Genomic DNA, 19,988 nt, shown 5'->3' with positions numbered 1-19,988 from the left:
TATAAAATCAGCGTGATGCGTTACAGACAGGAAAGCGTGAAAGCTCCTCACCAGACTGAACCTGCATGATCAGGTTAGCGCTAGTTCATTAACTAATACACCGGCCAACCGGGAACGCATAGATAAACTTTATCAGCGCAGGCAGAGCCGGCCCTGGGCAGCATGTTGAGATGGAAAACCCGCACAAAATTTTTTGTTCACAATATCAATCACTGTCACCGCTCGCTCAACTCACCTCTTAAAGCGACTACAAGTTATTCCTGCAGCTCAAGTAGAGCTGCGCAACCAGAGCTAACCAGAGTGGTCTTTAAAGTCCTACCTTGATCAAAACCTCTGGAAAGAATCATAATTCCTCACAGGGGGTTGATGTAAATATCCATACAGGTCAGCCTGTGTCCAGTTTGAGTGAAAGGAGGCGCGCGGGATCCGCGCTGAGGTAAACTTAATCCAGCTACTGCAGCGCGCGAGGCAACGAGCAGAGGAGCCAGCGGTGTGATTGGTCCGGCTTTAAATGCATAAACTAGAAACCTATCTTCTATAAACATATCTTTTAGGAATAAGTCTGCTCCGCAAGTGAAGCGCTCAGAGCAACAGAGACGCTTGCAATCCGGCTTAAAAAAAAAAAGGTTATTATTATTATTATTATTTTCCTAAAAACATAAACAAGAAAGGCCTAGCCTTGCGGTGGCGCTAGTAAAGGATGGTGGGCCACCAGGCCTATAATACACTGGGGGAAACCCTGAGGTGGTTTGATTTGCATGCACTTCCGACTTGATTTGTTTTGAGAAAATATATTCTTTATTTCTTGTAAAAAAAAAAAAGGCAACAAAATAAGTTCTAAAATGTCTTACAACTTAGCTGAAAGCGAAAGTAAACTTAATTTGATGTTTCAAGTACAAAAAGGTGATCAAAAAATCATTTACAAAAACCTCCCGTCAACACACCAAACATTTGCCAAACAATAGACCCCCACCAAGCACCCAGTGTCAAATTAATGGGAGGGTCTAACAATTACCAACCTAATCTAAACAATTAAAATATCCAAATTAATTACAGATTTTGGTTCTAAACTAACTTAAATATATTCTGTCTAAAGAAGAAAAATAAATTGTTAAAAATTACAATCTACAAAATTTACATAAATGGCCACAACAGGCACCTTTGTTTAATAACTGGAACTGGGTTATTTTCATAACCCAATTTCTGGGTTGAAGCTGTTGGGTCATAGGGTGGGTTAGTTTGACCAAATATTGAGTCAAAATTCATAACTCAAGAGTTGGGTCAGAAATTTACCGGAAGTCTACATCTTGTACACTTCTGTTGGGTCAGGGGTTGGGTAGATTTACCCAAACGGTTGGGTTAAAGACGAAACTTGGAAGAAGCCACGCCCCTCTTCACAAGCCTCCATTTTCAACAAGACTGTGAACGTTACATATCGGACTTCTCTACTTTGAATTAAGACATGGTGAGTAAAAAGAAGATAAAGTTTCAACAGTGAATAGGATTTTATAAATAAATATAATTTATTTCGAACATGTTTGATATTTATTTTTATGGTTATTTAAAATGTTTATTAGGTAGGTTGCTCTGACAAAGAGCTTCGGTGTTGCTACAACACGGCTGTTGGGGAAAAAAATAGATGAAGGGGAAGGGCACAATTTGTCAAGTAAGTTAAATTCAGTTGTTTAATATAACCTCAATCATATTTGTTCGTAACTTAACATAGTCAATTTTTTAAAAATCGATTTGGTTTTAAAATAAATGATAGTTGACGGTTTGTCCCCTGATTTTCGCAGGGTGCAATATGCGCGCGCATCCTCAGCGGGCTGAGGCTACGTGTTTGAACACCAGCAGTAATGGCGGAGGAGAGCGAGCAGAGCTATTAATAATGTGGGTATATTATGCTTTTTGACAATAAAATAACTTTTGCAAAGTTATTAGTTGTGTAAACTTGAATTATGCGCTCGGCTTATTAACATATAGCTTAATTACAAACATGCTCGGACGTGTTCGGACTTATCGCTCCCCTGCAGCCGCCGGCTCGTCTCGCTCGCTCTGTCAGTTGACCGGGTCATCGGGGGTCAACGGGTTCGGCTCGGTAAGGCTCGTTAAGCCGAGAGAGAACGACCGTCTCCCGGCACATTGCTTTCAAACTCCCGCTGGTTTTAGGCAACGAATTAAAAGCAAAACTAAGACAATATCTAATGTTAATGTTTGCTCATTTTATTATTATTGTTACTACGGTATTAATTACAAATACATTTATTTAAAGTTGGTGCTGAAAGTTATTCAGCACTAAGTTTGTGTTAAGTTTTACTTCTAAATTAAATTATATGTGTCATTTTATTTTATTAAGAGCTATATTTATTTTTAGGAACATAAAATTACTCTGAACATTTGAAATTGCTGGCTAATTACAAGTTATTTGCAGTGGAGACAGCTATAAGATTGAATTAAGTCATTCTTAAAGTTTGATTTGTGATTTTGTCTTTTCTGATAGATTTTGTAATTTTACATCCAGGATCTTCAGGAGAATTAAGCGAAACTCCTCGTTCTCAAGGAAGACATTCTGCATGACCAAGAACATGAGTCTGCTCCCTCAAGGTATTGAAGCTCAGAAGAAATGCTCTCTAAAATGTTGTCATGCTTTTTAGTTACTGTAACATTTTAACACTAACTTATGTTTGATACAGAAGATGATGTAGTCCTGCAGCTGCTGCCAGTACCCCTTCCTGCTCCACCTTACTAATTTGGGAGAAGTTTCAGATCCATCAACCTGGAAATTCAGATGTTTTCATTGATATCCAGCCTGTAAGTCAACCTTCATCTCTGAATCATGCTCAAATTGTTTAAGTGCATCACATTCAATAGTGAGGTTTTGTGTTAAACTAGAATCAGTCAGAAATTAGTTTTTGAGAATGTATCCCTTTACCTTTAAATTCACTAATGGCCTGTTTTTGTGTCTTCTCTCTCTTGTTCTCAACAAAGATCTTTTGTATGGCCAAGAAGAGAAAGGAGCGGCCGTCTTCTCAACAACATGAATTTTCTCCCTTAAGGTATTGAAGCTCAAGAGATGTTTTCTAAACTGTTTTTAACATGTAACATTTTAACACAAGCTTATGTTTGCCAGACAGACAAGATGATGTAGCCCTGACGCTCCTGCCAGTGCACCTCCCCACTTACACATTTGGGAGAAGAGTTTCAGATCCATCAACCTGGAAGTTCAGATGTTTTCATTGATATCCAGCCTGTAAGTCAACATTCATCTCTGAATCATGCTCAAATTGTTTGCTGTTTATATAAGTTCATCACTAATGGCCTGTTTTTTCTGTCTTCTCTCTCCATCAGGTTGGGACAAACCTGGTGGTGCATCTACAAAATGTGACAACCTGTATGTCCTCATGCAGGGAGACAGGCAAAATGCTAAAGTGTCGTTAAAAATGCTCCTTGTTTAATGGCTGAAAGGTTTACTTGTAGTTTGCTTTAAAACACTTTTTTTCATTAAATGTTTTCTAATGTGGAGTAACAGATACTTCTGGAGTTGTAGCCAAATGAGTAGAAGTGATTTAACTATATACTTTTGAAACAACTTATGTTTTGTAACTTTTGTAAATGAAATCTGCTGGCTCTATATATGTATCATGTGGAAATGAAAGAAGCTTTAAATTCAGATAGTTTTTAATCCTGTTTTTATAGTGAAATTTAGAGTAAATAAATCTTTTTTTTTTTTTTTTAACCCAACTATAGTGGTATAATAACCCTTGTGTTGGGTTATGAGTTTCAACCCAATTTTGGGTCAATTTAACAAATTTAAACAAGTCCATTAAACCCAACCTTTGGTTAGTTGCCATGACCCAATGTGCTGGGTCAACCATCAACCCAGCCCAGTTGAGTTAAAACAACCGTTGGGTTACAAATTGGGTTATTTTTAACCCAGCAGTTTATACTGTTTAGTTCTGCCTACATGTGAAGCTTTGTCTTTTTACAGTTTTATATAAATTCCATAAAAACAGTGAGCATTTCCAACAAAATCTGTTTTTTTTCTTTTCTGTAGCAACATTTCTTCCTACAAGAAGAGACAACTTAGACCAAGCTTTTCTGAGACACATTTTCTATCCAACTGTGATTTTATTCTGCATTATTGCCAAATTGTACAGAAAGATAAGTGACAAACGAAATTGGATAAAACGAAATAAATAAATAAATAAAAGTTTTATAAAAAAAAAAAGGAATATCTACATTATCTGTCAATATTTGGATTTGTTCCCATTTTTTGTTTGGAAAAATGAATAAATAAAATGAAGCTTGGTAAAGTATTCAGGCATATACCAGACATCCATAAATAAATCATATTTGTTCTACTGGTGCCTTCAGTAAAAAAATAAAAAAATAAATAAAAAAGGCAAAAAAAAGTTTGAACCAAAAAGAAAAAAAACACCTAGAGTCAAGTATTTTTGTTCTTTCTACACTTCAGAAGCATTTTCCAAGGTTGTTGTAATGGCTGCTGTTGCAGGTTTCTAGAGTGTAATGAAAGGCCACTCAGTGGGAAAAGCAGAAAGAGACGATCCATAATGCTAAATGGATCAAACAGGTAGACACACATAAGGCTTATGCAGAATATTTTTGATTTGAAAAGTTTCAATCGATATCACTGATGCAGGTTTAGTTGAATTAAGGCTGACTACTAGGAATCCAAAAACAATTTTGAGATTTTATACATGTATTAGCTGTTTGGAAATTATTTAGAAAAAAATAAGAAATGCTTCTTTTAATTCCAAAGATAAAACTAAATGTTAATGAAAAGACACTTGGCTACATGGATGGGCTGATATTGAGGTGAAATGTTCCTGTTTATAAACATTTCCAGTCACAAAAAACTTTGAAAATCATGATTTCAAAACTAAAAGCATCACCCTTCACTCTGGAGAAGACGACACCATCAATATGCAGCATGTTTGTGTGTTAAAAAATGTTAACAGGAAATTTAAAAATATGACGAGGGAGTTATGTTATTTGAAGACATTACAGGCAATACTTACACACTGACTATGGAGAGTCTTAAAGAAGCAAACACTTTATGAGAACTTTGTTTAGGTTTTAGCCCTGTTCATTTTAAATAGGAAAAAATACAAAAAAGTCAAATACAATGAAATTATAACATGCAGGATGCCAACCCTCCAGGACCAACTTTGGGCACCACTGCTCTAAGTCCAAACTGAGCCAAATTTGTAGTACCGTAATTCCACCACAGTTTGCGCCATCTAAAAAATTCCAATGGTTTCTGAAAGGAGAGACGTTGTGCTTTCCAGCTAATAGAGTTATTACGGTAATTTCACCCCCGCTGTAGCAGGGAGTGAAATTAATCTGAGGGGCACTCATTTAATAGACTGTAAATTATGAAAATAACTTGCTATATATTAAAAGTTCCAGTTGTTATAGATAAATGCGCACATATATTTACTTAAAGGACATTTAAAGAACTGCGTACAATTAAAGTAGGCAAAAATATCAGGCGGAAATTTTAAATTTAGGACATAAAGGGTTATTCATAATTGGTATCCATCTTTAATGGATACCAATTATGTAAATTTATCTTCCCTTACATTTTCAAAAGAAGGACTTTATACTCCTTTTAGAGTCGCTTGTTAGACGATTCATAGTGCCATCTTGGATTTCTACTATCAAAACATGAGTTTAGGATTCTCTTTAGCATATTTTGAGGAAAGTGATGACTTTGTTAAAGAGGTTTCACAAACGTGTGTATCAAAATATAATTTTAATGTTACACAGTTAGAAAGCATAAAGTTATAGAACAATAACCTCCATAATTTCATACGTTCTGTTTTCTCAACACCATCTTTAGTAATAACCAAACACCAGAAACACTCGGCCACATGAAGAACATCGACTTCACATTTCATTTTGAAGGATGCACAAATTATATTTTGGTGTGCAGAAGTGGTTGTTCTGAATCAGACACACATGTGGGCTTATATGTGCCTAGATGATATATGAGTCAGTGGGGAACATCACACAGATAGATAGTATTTTAAACCCCAGTGCTTCGACCACTGTTTAAAACACTCAAACACACACACACACACACCCAGCTTTAATGTTAGCCAATGAATCACTGTGCTCTACTCAAACACTTGACTCATGGATTCACAGCGTTGCTTCAAACTGAAGGGAATTCCATGTATGCTCACACACACCCACACATACACACATGCTCGAACATACTGTTCACTACTCTAATGTGACTCTTGAGTCATGTGTGCAGACGGAGGAAATCGTCTGGCCAAGAGGCATGCCTGCCCTGGGGAGTCATCTTCACTGGAGGTTTCTGTGTAGGCCTTTTCTTCTCTGCTTGACTCTTTGCCGCTCAGTCGAGCATTGAGCATGCCAGGAAACCCAGAGCCATTTTCTAGAAACAACGGCTGTTTGACAAAAGACCTGCAGTTTCAAGATATAGGAGAATAATAACAAACACTGGTATGTCCAGATTGGATGCTTAGCAACCTGGTGTCTTTCTTTCTTGGATATTCATGTGGTTTTATTCTGCGAAGTGGTTGTTTTCAACAAACAGGTTTTACAGTGACTTAAGGTATATTGCCAAGAACCGCTGTTGCAGTGAAGAAATAATATAGACTTGACACAATTCAACATTTTTTTTTTGTTTGTTTTTACATACAAATGCCCGTATGCCCGTAAATCAGACGCACAAACAACATCCGCAAACAGCAGCAGTAGGTAACAAAGCTTCTCTTGGACCACTGGGGGTTTATTTTGCTTCAAAAAATGACCTGATAAGACGCCGGAGAACACTATTGTTGTGTTCAAGTTGTGCTAAAATGCACCCAATGCTCTGTCAACGTCCGCGGTCCACACCTCTACAGACGTTCCATGAATGATCAGGGGTTCCTTCAGCACTTGATAGTTGAATGGTTAGAATAGCACTTTGTACCAATCTGATGGTTGAAGAACCTAAATAACAGATTAAAAACAACAAATATCTTTGTGGTTGAGCTCATATTTTTATCTATTCGACAAATTAGCAGCAAAGTATGTTTTTGAATTGAAAATGTATCTTATTTTGCTGATCTGTGGTTATCAATTTTGATTAATTAACTGCAGATCCTGCAATTGACTCACTTTAGAAAATTAACAGAGTCCCATTATTTTTTATTAGTCACACACTTGAGAGAAACGAACTACTTAGCTTCTCTAAGTTTAATGATTTGTTTTTACATGACGCCATGTTTGATTTGTCATTATCCTCACTACTGTCAGTATTTTAACTTAACAACTAAGGAAAAAGGTATTCCAAATACAAATCAAGCTACAGAGGAACACTATTTATGCTAAATACATTAATGAGACTTAAAAATGACAGCATTAAGTCTTAGAGTTGACGCAGCACAAAATTTACTGACGAGGTCTTGGCCGAATCTACTGTTTTATTATCTTTTGCCTTTTCAATCTGGTTTCTTAAAAGTGGTCTTCTGAATTTGTGTTTGTTTAAATGAATTTAAATCATTGAATGTTCAGTATGGGATGTTTGTCCAACATCTTTGCAATTATTATTTCGCTCAATTCCAGGATAGTGTCAGATTAGCGGTCTCATAGAACTAGCTTCAAGGCCCGGATGAGTGAGTGACAGGCAGCACATACACACATTTACATCCACAAACAGAAGCACAGAGCGTCTGAGCATAAAGAGACAGATGATGAGTCAGTACTGGAGTAACTGTCAACACTTCATAGCCGGCTGGCAATGTGGTTAATGCTAACCAACGATCCGTAAAGTAACATTCTCATCAGCTTAAAATTCCAAACACACACACACACACCAAACACATTCACATTCTGTGAGTCAAAGAGTTGAGAAGAAAGAAGAGCATCTCAATTTAAGACCTTAAGACAGCTACTGCTTTTTGTTTTGGAGTAATAATGCTGCTTCCTGCTTGATTTGGAGGGTGAAATTTCTGAATTTGCTATTTTTAGAAAAATCAACTGATGTCAGATGGTCAAATTTAATATGGCATCCACGCAAAATATATCGTAAAAATTTCAAAAATATTCAGTGTACTTACAGTTCTGACAGTTTGTTTCTCATTAAATCAGTAACACAGACAGTACTATCCAACATCAGCATGTCAACATCCCCAGTTTGTGCTTAAATATATGAAATGCTGAGGAAAAAACATCTGTTAAGGTAGATAGCCTGCTCAAAAGGACCATCATTAATAACTCCCAGTTGTTTTCCATTTGCAACTAGAAAACAGATCAAACATGTGGCAATTTTCTGAGATTTGAGGTCAGACTTCCATGGTAAATAACGTTACTTTAGCTCTTTGCTGGTATTCAGTTAATCCTGACTGGGTTTGAAACTTTGACACAGTGTAGCTGAGATCAATACTAACTTGCACAATTTATTGCTGTGGTTGGTGATAATTCAGTGCGACTGGCCCAGCTGTTGACTTGACCCTAAGCTTGCAAACACGTCTGAAGTTCAAAGTGTAGCGGACCTGTTTAACATTAACATAGTTGAAGTTAGAAACATGCAGTCACATAAGTGTAATAAGTGATTGCAGGTTTATGGTGCTGTTGATGTTTTCTTTGATCGAACATTGCCACTATAATAATTTCGCCATTACTGAAGTGATGTTGTATTGCCAAATATACCAAGGACGGTGAAAATTATCTCAATTAAATAGGGATGTATGAGACAGTACACTGTATTCACTGGAACAAGACAAGGACCTAAATGGGAGGCCAGGGTCCTCAACTGAACAAAGTGGACTGCTTCCTCTTAGTCTTTGCCAAAGCAGAGAAGTTCAAGTGTCTTGGCATTGTGGTGTTGTCGGGATGGAGAGGAAGTTTGATAGATGGATTGAGGCGTTGTGGGCATTGATCGGATCTGTGGTAGAACTATATTTACCTTCTGACCTTGAGATCCCTCAGAATGAGTTGGGCAGAGAGTCAGTGGGAAGGAGATGATCTCAGAATAGAGAGAGACAACAGAGGGATGGAAAACAAGAACAACCAACAAGCCTAATATTTGTCTAGAGAATCTGTAATCAGAGGAAATATTTCAGTAAATAGTAAATCTCTAAGTATGCACTATTTTGCTTGTTTGATTACCACTGATCCACTCTGTCTGCCAATTAGGCAACCATCTGTGGTGTGTAACCAGAAAACTGATTGCAACAAGTAATACAACATAATTGACCCTATATGTTATTTTTTCCATTTGTAATTATGGATCTATAGATATTGAGTTTTTTTTTTTTTTTTACCTCTGTAGCATTTTTTTTTCACTCTAAAGCAACTAATAATAATTCTAGAAACTTTTGTAGGTGTTACTGGAGACTCCTGTGACCACAAGTTGTTCTTACTTTTCTCAGTGAGCAGCAGGCACTGTTCCAGCGTAAAATATCATCATATAACAATAATAACAATTATTAACCATATCAAAGTGTCTCTGTGCATCCCAACCACGAATGAAGGACGATTAAAAAAACCTAAAACAAACGTTGACAATGCACATTTTGTGTTTTCACCAATAAGTGTTTCATAAACCTCAAACTAGTATGCAAAACAATATAACTGCTTCTTGTTGAATTGTCTAATGTGGAGTTGACCAGTCAAGTGTGTTAAATCTTAAAGAAAGAGATGGTCAAATGAAGTAAAAAGAAAAGGTGGGAATAGGAGGCTCCAAAACAGAAGCGAGCTGTAGCGCTTAACTGTTCTGTCAATGTTCTCACAATTCATTCATAAAGCAGCAGAAGCTTCTACAAATCAGCCAGATTACACCAGGTAACAGCAGCTGACTCACCTCATAAGACGTCCTTCACTTTGACAAGAAACATCAAAGTGATTTATTGTGAGATTTCACGTTGTGAGATTACTTCTATACTTTTATTTTTTTATTCTGCTCATGTAAGTGAACAAATAATGACAAACATTAATTCAAGACTCAAATAAAAAAACGGAAAAGGAAGCAAAGCTAGCCTCCAAAGTGGAGGTTAGCTTTCAAAGCGGAGGCTAACTTTAGCATTACTCTTTCTTTTTTTCATTCATCTACCCAAACCTGTGCCACACAAGTAATTTAAAGCAGTGGAAGCTTCTACACCTGGTGCAAACTGCCAGGTAACTGCTGAATGACTCTCTTCATAAGACGTGCTCCACTTTTAAGGTGTTTAATCGCGAGATTTTGTGGCATGAAATTACTTTTACACATTTATTTTTTTATACTGCTTATGTAAAAGTGACCCAATGACGACAATGAACATGAAGTAGTGACTTGATAAAAACCTGGGAATAGGAAGCTCCAAGACAGATGCTAAATTTAGCGGCTAACCGTTAGCTAGCCTGTGTTCTCTCAATGTTTTCACAATTCATTTACACCTGGTTTGGTACTGCTTTTAGTTTTTTTCATTTAACTACCCAAATTTGTACCATGTAAGTATTTTATAATGGAGGCCTTTGCAAATCAGCCAGATAGCACAGGCTAATAGCAACTGACTGACTTCATAAGATGTTCTCCACTTTCATTCATGTAACTTTTTATTCTGACCATGTACAATTGAACAAATAATGACAATAAACATGTTAACATTTAGCCTACCATGAAGACATTAAAAACACAGATTTCTGTCAACTGCCAAGCTGAAAAAGGTGCACCGCTGACTGATATCCATCTAGGGTTACTTCCATGAGCAAGCGGTTCTTAGTTTCACAGCTCAGGATTGTTAATGGACATGTTGGGTTTTGTAGAGATCAAATTTAGTCTCAGTTTTGCTGATTCATTGACTGTGGAGCCGTAGAGGCCAGATCATCACCTCAAGCAAAGTGTGCAGCTGAAGCGATAAAGCTCCTATCGGTGGAAACAGGCTCTGTGGAGTGTACACTGTAACACTTAAGTGACTGTCTCTTCACTGTCGTGCTTCTTTAGACGCTTTTGAAACGGCAGTAATTAAACCAGCAACACGGTGACCGGCTGTCACATGAACTGTCTGCTCTACAACAAATCTGTCTCTATCTAATTGAATTAAAGCTAATGGGTTTATGGACAACACTGCCTGTATAATTAGCACATTGTCCTAATTAAGCCGACAATCGTTTAGAAAGCCGTTTTCCCTCTATTGCCAGTCTGTTTATAATGTCTAGGCTTATATAGCTAAAGGTATGCTTTTTGTGTTAAATATTAATTAACCTGGTGTTACTTACAAAGTTTTTTTCCATTCTGTTCTCCTTTAGGCCCTCTGAAGACAGAAGTGACAAGTTGGAAGAAGAGGTTGCTCATCAGTGATCAGAATCTGCAGCTTTGAGCTCCAACCCAGCAAATGAACAAGGAGACTCTTGATCGACGTTTCGCTCAGAAAACAAATCAGGGTTCGGCCTCGGTGGGAGCGGAGCTCCACTGAGAGGAAGCAGAGAGTCGGAGAGAGCCGAGCGCATAGTCCCATTGGTTAGGCAAGATGGCGGTGCTGATAGCAAAGCGGCAGGGCTTCGGGCTGCTGAGGGTCCTCCTGGTGCTGCTGGGAGTTTCAGTGCTCTGCAGTGTTGCGTTAGGAACCAGGAAAGGACATGCTACGCTGGACCACAGGAGCCACAGACACAGGCATCCAGGTAGGACTGAAAAACAAGCTACAAATACATACTATTTACACCAATTTTTAAATGGATTGCTGAAACATTTTTGTCATAGTGAAGTGACTTATATCACTGTTTCTAAATCCACCAGTCTCAACTCTTGGCAGCTCTGTGTACTGCATGATATTATGTCCTGACAATTTGATTAATTTCTCAGGATTAAGACTTTATTTTTGCAATAAATTTGTGAATTCACAGAAAATTGTATAAGCAGACAAGAGTTACAATTAAATTAATAATAACGTTGGTTTAATATCATTACATTATCATTAATCAACAATATCTACTGAATACCATTGATTTTAGGAAATACCCTAACCCTTTTTTAATCTTTATAGACTTTATAGTTGGTGTTTAGTTCTTGTTTATAATGTCTTCCAATAACGCATATCACCTAATGTAATATGGTAACTAGGTAACATTTTTAACTCACAAACGCGTTAGATGGCTGAATGATTGTCCTACCACCAGGCATAGAAAGTCGGCCCATATAGATTTACATCTGTTTAAGTCACATCCAGAGCAAATTGCCTGTGTTCTCAAAGATCAACCAGATCAAAAAGATCATTTTTAAAGGATTTTTTTTTCCTTAAAAAAATCTAATCTGCAGAAACCTGGTTTTAATGGTGCACTTCAAGTTCACATAAAAACTTGTTTTTTAGATTCAGTCTACTGGACTGAATGGGTGGAATTGCTCTTGTTTGTATTTAGTGCAATTTGTATTATGAATCTAGTGCAGAGTTAAAGTAAATAAAGGGACCTAAACATCCAGCTGTTCACATCCTGTTATATCGATGTTCTTTAGCATTATAAAAAACATAAATTCAAATGTTTCTGTTCCGTTTGTGTGTAGTTTGTGAGATTCAAATGTTCAACCTTTCACTCAGAGCATCCAGCTTGTTGCAGTTTGTGCTGCCCATCCCTGCAGTCAGACGCTGCAGCATGGATTTAGTTCAGTTTAAACCCAACCCTGCTCTGCTTAACCACAAAGCAGCTGCACTGCAACAAACAGAGGTTAAATGCCTCCCTTAGAGCCTTCTGAAACACAATTCATTGAAGTGTGTGTTCTTCATACAGTCCACCCACACCGCTCCGGTTTGGGATTTGCTCAAGTGACCCAGAATTCAAAAGCAGACCTCTGTGCTCTGGAGGTTACGGCTTCTCGCCCACTTTTAAGTTTCATCTCTGAAAAAAAAAAAAAAAAGTGTTTATGAAGTTCAGAATTGTTTTTCTTTCAGTTTTTGCAGTGTCTGTTCATACATTCCTCATAAAGTAACTTTAATTTGTATTTTCATTTGTCAGTTTTCAACTCTAACCTTTCTTTGTGTAATATGTATTCATCTAACTGGACGCTTTGATGTCTTAGGTCACTTATCGCTGCACAGACATAGACAGAGGACAGGGAAGGAAGGCCAGGTACTGCACCGGTCCAAACGAGGATGGGTTTGGAATCAGTTCTTTGTCATTGAGGAATACACCGGACCTGACCCGGTGTTGGTGGGGAGGGTAAGTTTTCCACAAACAACCCCCGTAATACTTCAATGTCTCCCAATATATCTTAATAGACATAAATCACCAAGCTCTCAGTTGCAAAAACTTGTCATTATAATATCATATTTTGCAGTGTTACAATAACAAACTGTTACTGGAAAGTGGAAGAAAAGTTAAATAAACTTTTTTATTTTAAAAATGTTTGTGAATCTCAGACATGTCAATACTTTGAACTGCAAAAGATGAATTACAAAGTGTTTTTGCTATTGCTCTTCAAGCTTTGCACATCCAGGGATGACAGATATTTCTTTATGACAGAATAACTCAAGTTCAGTGTACAGTGGTAATCATTTGTGTTAAGTCCCACTGCAATGAAACTTTGTAAAACAACCTTTAGCGGCAATAACAATTCCAAATCATTTGGCTGTACCTCAACAAGTTACGTCTAGAGGCGACTTCTGTTAGCTCAAAGTCAGTCTGATTAGGTAGGGAGCATCTGTACACTGATTTTTTTTAACGTTTTGCCACAGAGCTGTGACAGTGTCCGTTCCTTTGCCACATGTCTTTCCCTTCTTCTCTACACCCAGTACTTTCAAATAAAGGCCACTAGCACCAAAAACATTCTAAAAGAAGAAGTTTTGTCACAATTTCTCATTTGAATTTAGGTCTGGACTTTGTACACGTGCTTTGCTGTAAACTATTCCATTGGTTACTTTGCTGCAGGAAAGTGAACCTCGACCCTGACATCAAGTCTTTTGCAACATCTAACAGGTTCATCTCCTGTATTGCCTTTCATTATAACGTCATCCGTCCCATGAAGTACAGTAGGTGTTTACCTTAATGCGTACAGTGAGTCCAGTGGCAGTCACAGTGCAGTCTTCAGAAGGCGACAGCTAGCTCCCAGTGAGATTTAAATGAAGTCCTCCCATTCATCAAGCATTGAGAGTAAGACACAAGTAAAAGCGTGGGGTCAAGCTGACATTCATGTGGAGCGATTGGGGGTTTTCCTCAACAACACCATGACTTGGAGAGAACAGTGGCATTCATAGAGAACTGAAAGTGACATCCGCAATGCAGCTTATTTCATAGTAAAGAGGCTGTAAAGACCGAAAAATTGAATGTTGAATAATCCTCGTCTTTTGTAGGAGTATTCCCTTATCTCTTCCTGTATTGACATTTGCTTGTCTGGTACAGAACATTCTCAGCCTTTCTGTCTCACTCTGTCAGGCCTTTGGTTTGAAGAGTTTGGAAATTAGAGCCTCAATTCCCATCTAGCTGTCAGGCAGCCTGCCTGTTTTTCTTATAGTTTTTCCTGTCACTCACTATTCCCCTTTTCTGTCTCTATTCTCACCACAAAACCTGAATTTCAGACGTTCTTTATGCTCGTGCATTTAACCCTCCTGTCCTTGACTGTCTTGTTTGCTTCTTGTGTCTTCAGCTTCACTCAGATGTGGACAAAGGCGACGGTACCATCAAATACATCCTGTCCGGTGAAGGCGCAGGAACGATATTTGTCATTGACGACAAGACGGGCAACATCCATGCCACGAAAACGCTGGACCGCGAGGAGCAGGCCCAGTACACCCTGACAGCACAGGCAGTGGCCCGGGACACCAATGAGCCACTGGAACCTCCATCGGAGTTCATAGTGAAAGTTCAGGATATCAACGATAATCCGCCAGAGTTCCTGCATGGACCGTACTACGCCAGGGTGCCTGAGATGTCCAATGTTGGTGAGTGATTTAGAAGGCATCAGAGAAGTGAGAAATGCAAGGTTTGATGGTTAAAAAAAACAGCAAGCCTGGAATGTCTTCCTGTTCTGTTGCTTTGTTTGTTGGTAATGTTTCTCAGGGATCCAGAGTGAGGCCAATATCCCACATAGCAACAATATCTGATAATGGTAATCAGGCTTTTTCTTGGTTGCACATTTCATGTCTCTTCACCATACAGTTACACAAATTGAATTGACAAAAATACATTTCCTTCATGGAAACAACCCAAATTTGAAGAAGCTCCAGTTTTTCACTCAAAAGTTTGTGCGCTAGGATGAGGTGTTTTTTTGGCCGCATTGAAGTTGATGTATTTTGCAAAACAGTTTTTTTTTCCATCTCACAAGTCACGTGATCAACAGCCGGAGGTTGCTACTGGCACAAACAACAAAGACGACATCGGGAAGTGGCAGGAGGATGTTGGTTTGTTTTTGATTTTTTAAGGACAATTTGCTGCTGGCTCCACCAGAGCTCTCACAACATAGCAGTAGCAAATAGTAAAATTGTGTTTTTTCAACAGAATACCAACAGAGACCCCCAAATGGGTGAGATATGCACTTATTTGTGATGGAAACACAGTTGATGAGGTTTTTCTCTGTACAACATCCAGAATGAAAAACCGCTACCCCCAAATAAAGTCCTCAGCCTCCACCTATTGCCTCCACTCACATTTACCAAAAACCTTTAGCCCCAATCTGTGGTCTGCTTATCAGGGAGTCAAACTTCCACTTCCACCTGTCTGGTGTCTGCTGGAGTTTCTTGGAGAGTAATTCAGACTAAATTATGTAAAATGCACTGGAAGAATCAAACAATATGTTTCTCATGGTTCTGATTGTCCACTGATTCACAGTAGAAATGATCTTGCTATCCTCTCTAGGCTGATACAAGTAATTGATTTTGTCTCATTTTTTCACAGTGCTGCATAAATAAAAAGAATGTGTTTTTGCTGGGTAGCAACTGTATGATGTTGAATAAAATGAAACCTTTGGACATTAACAATAATCGTTTTTGGACATTTTCAGCACATTTTTACCAAACCAACGCATGAAGTTGTTAATATTTAACATTATGAGAAATATCAGCATAATAATCATAATACAAACATGTCATGTGACAACAGTGTCACTTTTACAGGAGCGGTGAAATATTTGTGCGCATCTGAATTTAGTGGCAGTGGATTTAAATAAAATAGAAAGTTACAGCAATGCAGTGAGTTCAAAGAGTTAGTCTGGAGTCGTGTTTCAAGAGTTGTGTTCCAATTTTTTATTTTTTAAAAGAACATTTCAGCAATTATACAAAGATAATGCAAATTATTTAACATTTGAGGCATTTTAATTCACTTGGCCTGAAAGCAGAGCTTCACTGTGTCATGGTGAATTAGCAGGGATCTGCTGCAAGCGAAGCACATCATTTTGAAAATAGCCAATTCTCTGGGCACTAAAGTAATGGCTGTTTGAGCTCAACATCTTTGCATTTTACAAAGTTTTCTAGGGGTTATGAAAGGTTTTTCACGAAGCTCAGGGACTGTTGGATTCTGTCCACCCTCATAATGTTTTATTAAAAACATAAAAATCACTGACATCGGAGATGGAATATTTCCACCCGACAATGATGAAATGCAGAGAAATAATGGCGGAGAGCAGCCTCGTAGGCGGAGCCGAGCTGCTGTGTGTCCGAGTGTTAGAGCAGCGAGCAGCGGTTTTGTCCAGCTGGTGCTGCTAGGTGAGCTAAAGCTGATTGATGAGCTTCTCTTGAACGAAATCAGTGAACAAGCCTCCGCGTGTCCATCTCACAGGTACGTCGGTGATGCAGGTGACGGCTACAGACGCCGATGACCCCACCTATGGCAACAGCGCCAGGCTGGTGTACAGCATTCTGCAAGGACAGCCGTACTTTTCTGTGGAGCCTCAAACAGGTGAGACTGAAAGCCAAAGTGTTACTCATCCTCCAGTGTGGTCCTGCTGGAGTTAACACTCAGAGCTCTGCAAAATTAGTCCCTAACTTGTAGTAAGGAAGTGGGGCTCTACCTGAGCGGCGGACCCTCCTGGTGGTGGCTGAGGGCCACAACAATTTAAGCAGACTGATAAAAACCTGTGGATTGAACAAAAGATTAGGGTGATTGCATTGAGACTTTCCATTTATTGTTGATAAGGGCATATTTTTAACAAGACGTTTTAAAGGAAATGTAAATTTAAAAAAAAGATTTTTGTTTTAATTGATTCTTGTGTTTCGTTGTTTTATCACATTGTGACAGATACCCGTATCAGAAGCGTACTTTTTGGTTGAATGGAAAAACTTTTACATGGTCATAGTTCACCCCAAAATGCATGAAGACAGAATACCTTGTAGGTAGAAGGAGAACACAGAAACTCCACACACACTAAGATGTCCAATGAAAAAAAGTCGTGCCTTAATGCTATCCGCAGCAACGCACTCACAACATACTGATGTAACATTTCCGTTTTCTACCACTTTTCATGTACAAAGCTGCAGAGTGACCGCTTCAGGGATCGCATAACCCTACATGTTTTTAGAGAGGAAGGCAGAACTGCAAAAAAGAAAGAGAGAGAGAGAAGTCCCAGAGGACATTCAAGCCTGTTCCCAGCAGAGCATGGGCCTAGTATTTGAGTTTGCATTAAAAGAAGAAATTGGTTGTAAGGCAAGAGGTTAGGGCAGACACAGAGATCTGTTAGGTCAGAGAGAGAGCCAGAAAATAAACCGAAAGCTAGAGGTTAGAGAAGAGAAATTGGTTTAGAGAGAGTGAGCTCATGGAAAAAGAGTGGTTAGGGCACAGAGAGTCGGAGAGATTTGAGCGGAGTAAATCTAGCTAATCAAACCAGTGTTGGGTATTTGACTGGCTCAAATCCATAGCTCACATTTCTAATTGGTTTGGAGATTATCAGCTTTTCATGCTGTCGCACACATACGCACACATTTGGAGTAAAATGACACCGGAGAGCCTCTCTGCAGTTGGACATGCGGGGAGAGAGAGAGCGAGACGGACAGAGAGTGGCGGGGGATCATTAAAATGAACAGAAAAGATTACTGCAGCTTAAAAATAGTGGATGGGAAAAGCTGCATGAAAGTTCATATTTATCTAACAGATGGAGGAAAAAGGGTTCGCTTTCAAATTAAATATCTTAAATTAAAGTCGCTTAGCAACTGTTTTTTTTGTTTTGTTTTTGTTTTTGCTTTTTAAATTAGTTTTTTGCAGAAATTATTACCTTGTTAGTTTTTATGAGCATATAAACAATACTTGCGCAGAACAATTATATATGGTAGCAAACATTGTGAGTCTATGGGATATCTAATTCTATTTGATGATTAAGCACTGGAATAATTAAAAGAACATTTTTGAAGGATTATATTAAAATTATATCCCATAAAATAAACATATGGTGAACATACTTTCTTTAGTTTATTTGTTATACTCTTGAGCTCAATCTAACATATAACAGAGCCAGATTTATTGTGAGAATATCTGTCAGTTTTATTTAGAAAATTCCAAGCTCACAATTTGCCGTTAGGGTTTTCCAAACCTGGAAATATTTACATCTGCAAAATTTCTCAATTTAGAAAATATTTTACCACTTCTTTTTTTAAACTGTTGTTTTGTATGTGGCTAAACTTTTCTGCATATCAATAATGTCTGTTGTTGCATATTATACACATACCAGGATATGTATTGGGAATTCTGGCATCAGACGTGAACTGAATGAAGCAGTAGTTGCTCTTTTTATAAATTATGCTAATTTAATGGAGACTTTCAGGCTCCTATGTTTTATTTTACCTGACACAGCAGAGAAATTTATGAATTGAGAACAAAAGTGTACTACTTTTCTTTTCAAAGTGTATTTTAATTTTTTTTAAATGTGATGTTTTCCTCTTTGTTTTTCATCTTGTAATTTTCTTTTTATTTGCTCATATTAAGCCATAAGGAGTACTGAACATCACAGAGTAGATGACTTGAACTAATCATTGAGTAAATCCCAAAGCACAGAACCTGTTTGTTCCCTTTTTATGCTAGCTGGGTGATTCTCCGAATTCGGTGCCTTTTGTGTCCCACAGGTTTATCTCAAAGATTTTCATGGAATGCAAACAAAAATTTTTGAGAAAATCAAGAAATGTAAATATCCATGTGTCTTGGTAATATAACATGCAAATATATTTTAAAAATCATGTTTTAAAAAATTTTATGGGTTGTTGAAGTGTAGAAGTCAGCCAAATGAGCATGTCCCCACTGACCAATGTTAATTTTTCAATTAATATAAAACAAATAAAAATAGCCAGTAACTGCAAGTTATTTGTACCATTATAAACATTTTTAGGTATACTTTAACCTAAATGAAAGAAATATGAGAAAAATACATTAATTATATATAAAATAGCACTTTTTAATCCTGTCCCTCAAGTTTTGTTCAACCCCAAAACAGCAAACTAATTATAATGTGTCATGATCCGTGTTTTTCTGTATTATTGTTTTGAGATTTTCTGTGTTTAGTCCTGTTTCCCTGAGTCTGTGTTGTCCTGTTAGCCCTTGATTGTTCCCAGGTGTGTCTCATCCCACCTGTTGTCTGTGTTCTTCATCGGATCCTTGTCGTGTGTAGCCAGTTTCTCTGTGCCGTCTGTTCCACCGTCAGATGTTCCTTGTGATGTTCTCCGTTGTCCTGTACCTTGGCAATTACCATTAAATTCATCATTTTCACTTACATCCTGGGTCTGCCTGCATCCTCGTCTTCACCAACCAACCATTTTATAAATAATGGTTCAGTCCAATTTCCTCTGCACCCTGGAAGTGACATCACTTAAGTCTCTTCATGCTCACACTGTAAAGAGATTCGAGTTTTAGGAAAGTTTCTTACCTATATTTGGTTATTTTTTACCCAAATATCGCCATTGTCAAGCTCAACCTTTCAACCCGGTTATGCATGTAAATGATATTTATTGTTGTTTGGGAAAAAGTAAAGAATGGTCTTTGAAACATATTCATTTCTTGTTTTCATCATATCATATGTTGCTCCATACCCTAGCTGATGTAGACTTATGGCAACTTTTTCCACCCTGTTA

At 37.8% G+C, this 19,988-nt stretch overlaps 1 protein-coding gene across 1 annotated transcript in view; it reads left to right on the top strand.

The window, feature by feature from the left end:
• Nucleotides 1-19,988, top strand: part of cdh11 (cadherin 11, type 2, OB-cadherin (osteoblast)) — an 82,777-nt gene that overhangs the window by 27,329 nt on the left and 35,460 nt on the right. Inside the window, exons 2-6 of the mRNA XM_015022313.1 lie at nucleotides 11,266-11,302; nucleotides 11,338-11,637; nucleotides 13,028-13,167; nucleotides 14,591-14,885; nucleotides 16,717-16,836. Coding sequence (XP_014877799.1) covers nucleotides 11,487-11,637; nucleotides 13,028-13,167; nucleotides 14,591-14,885; nucleotides 16,717-16,836 — 706 coding nt within the window. The 5' untranslated portion in view covers nucleotides 11,266-11,302; nucleotides 11,338-11,486. The remainder of the gene's footprint in view (nucleotides 1-11,265; nucleotides 11,303-11,337; nucleotides 11,638-13,027; nucleotides 13,168-14,590; nucleotides 14,886-16,716; nucleotides 16,837-19,988) is intronic.

Source organism: Poecilia latipinna, unplaced genomic scaffold (genome assembly GCF_001443285.1).
Source record: "Poecilia latipinna isolate Pla-1442-1.1 unplaced genomic scaffold, P_latipinna-1.0 Scaffold2978, whole genome shotgun sequence".
Classification (NCBI taxonomy): Eukaryota; Metazoa; Chordata; class Actinopteri; order Cyprinodontiformes; family Poeciliidae; genus Poecilia; species Poecilia latipinna.
This window is presented reverse-complemented; position numbering and strand designations above follow the sequence as displayed.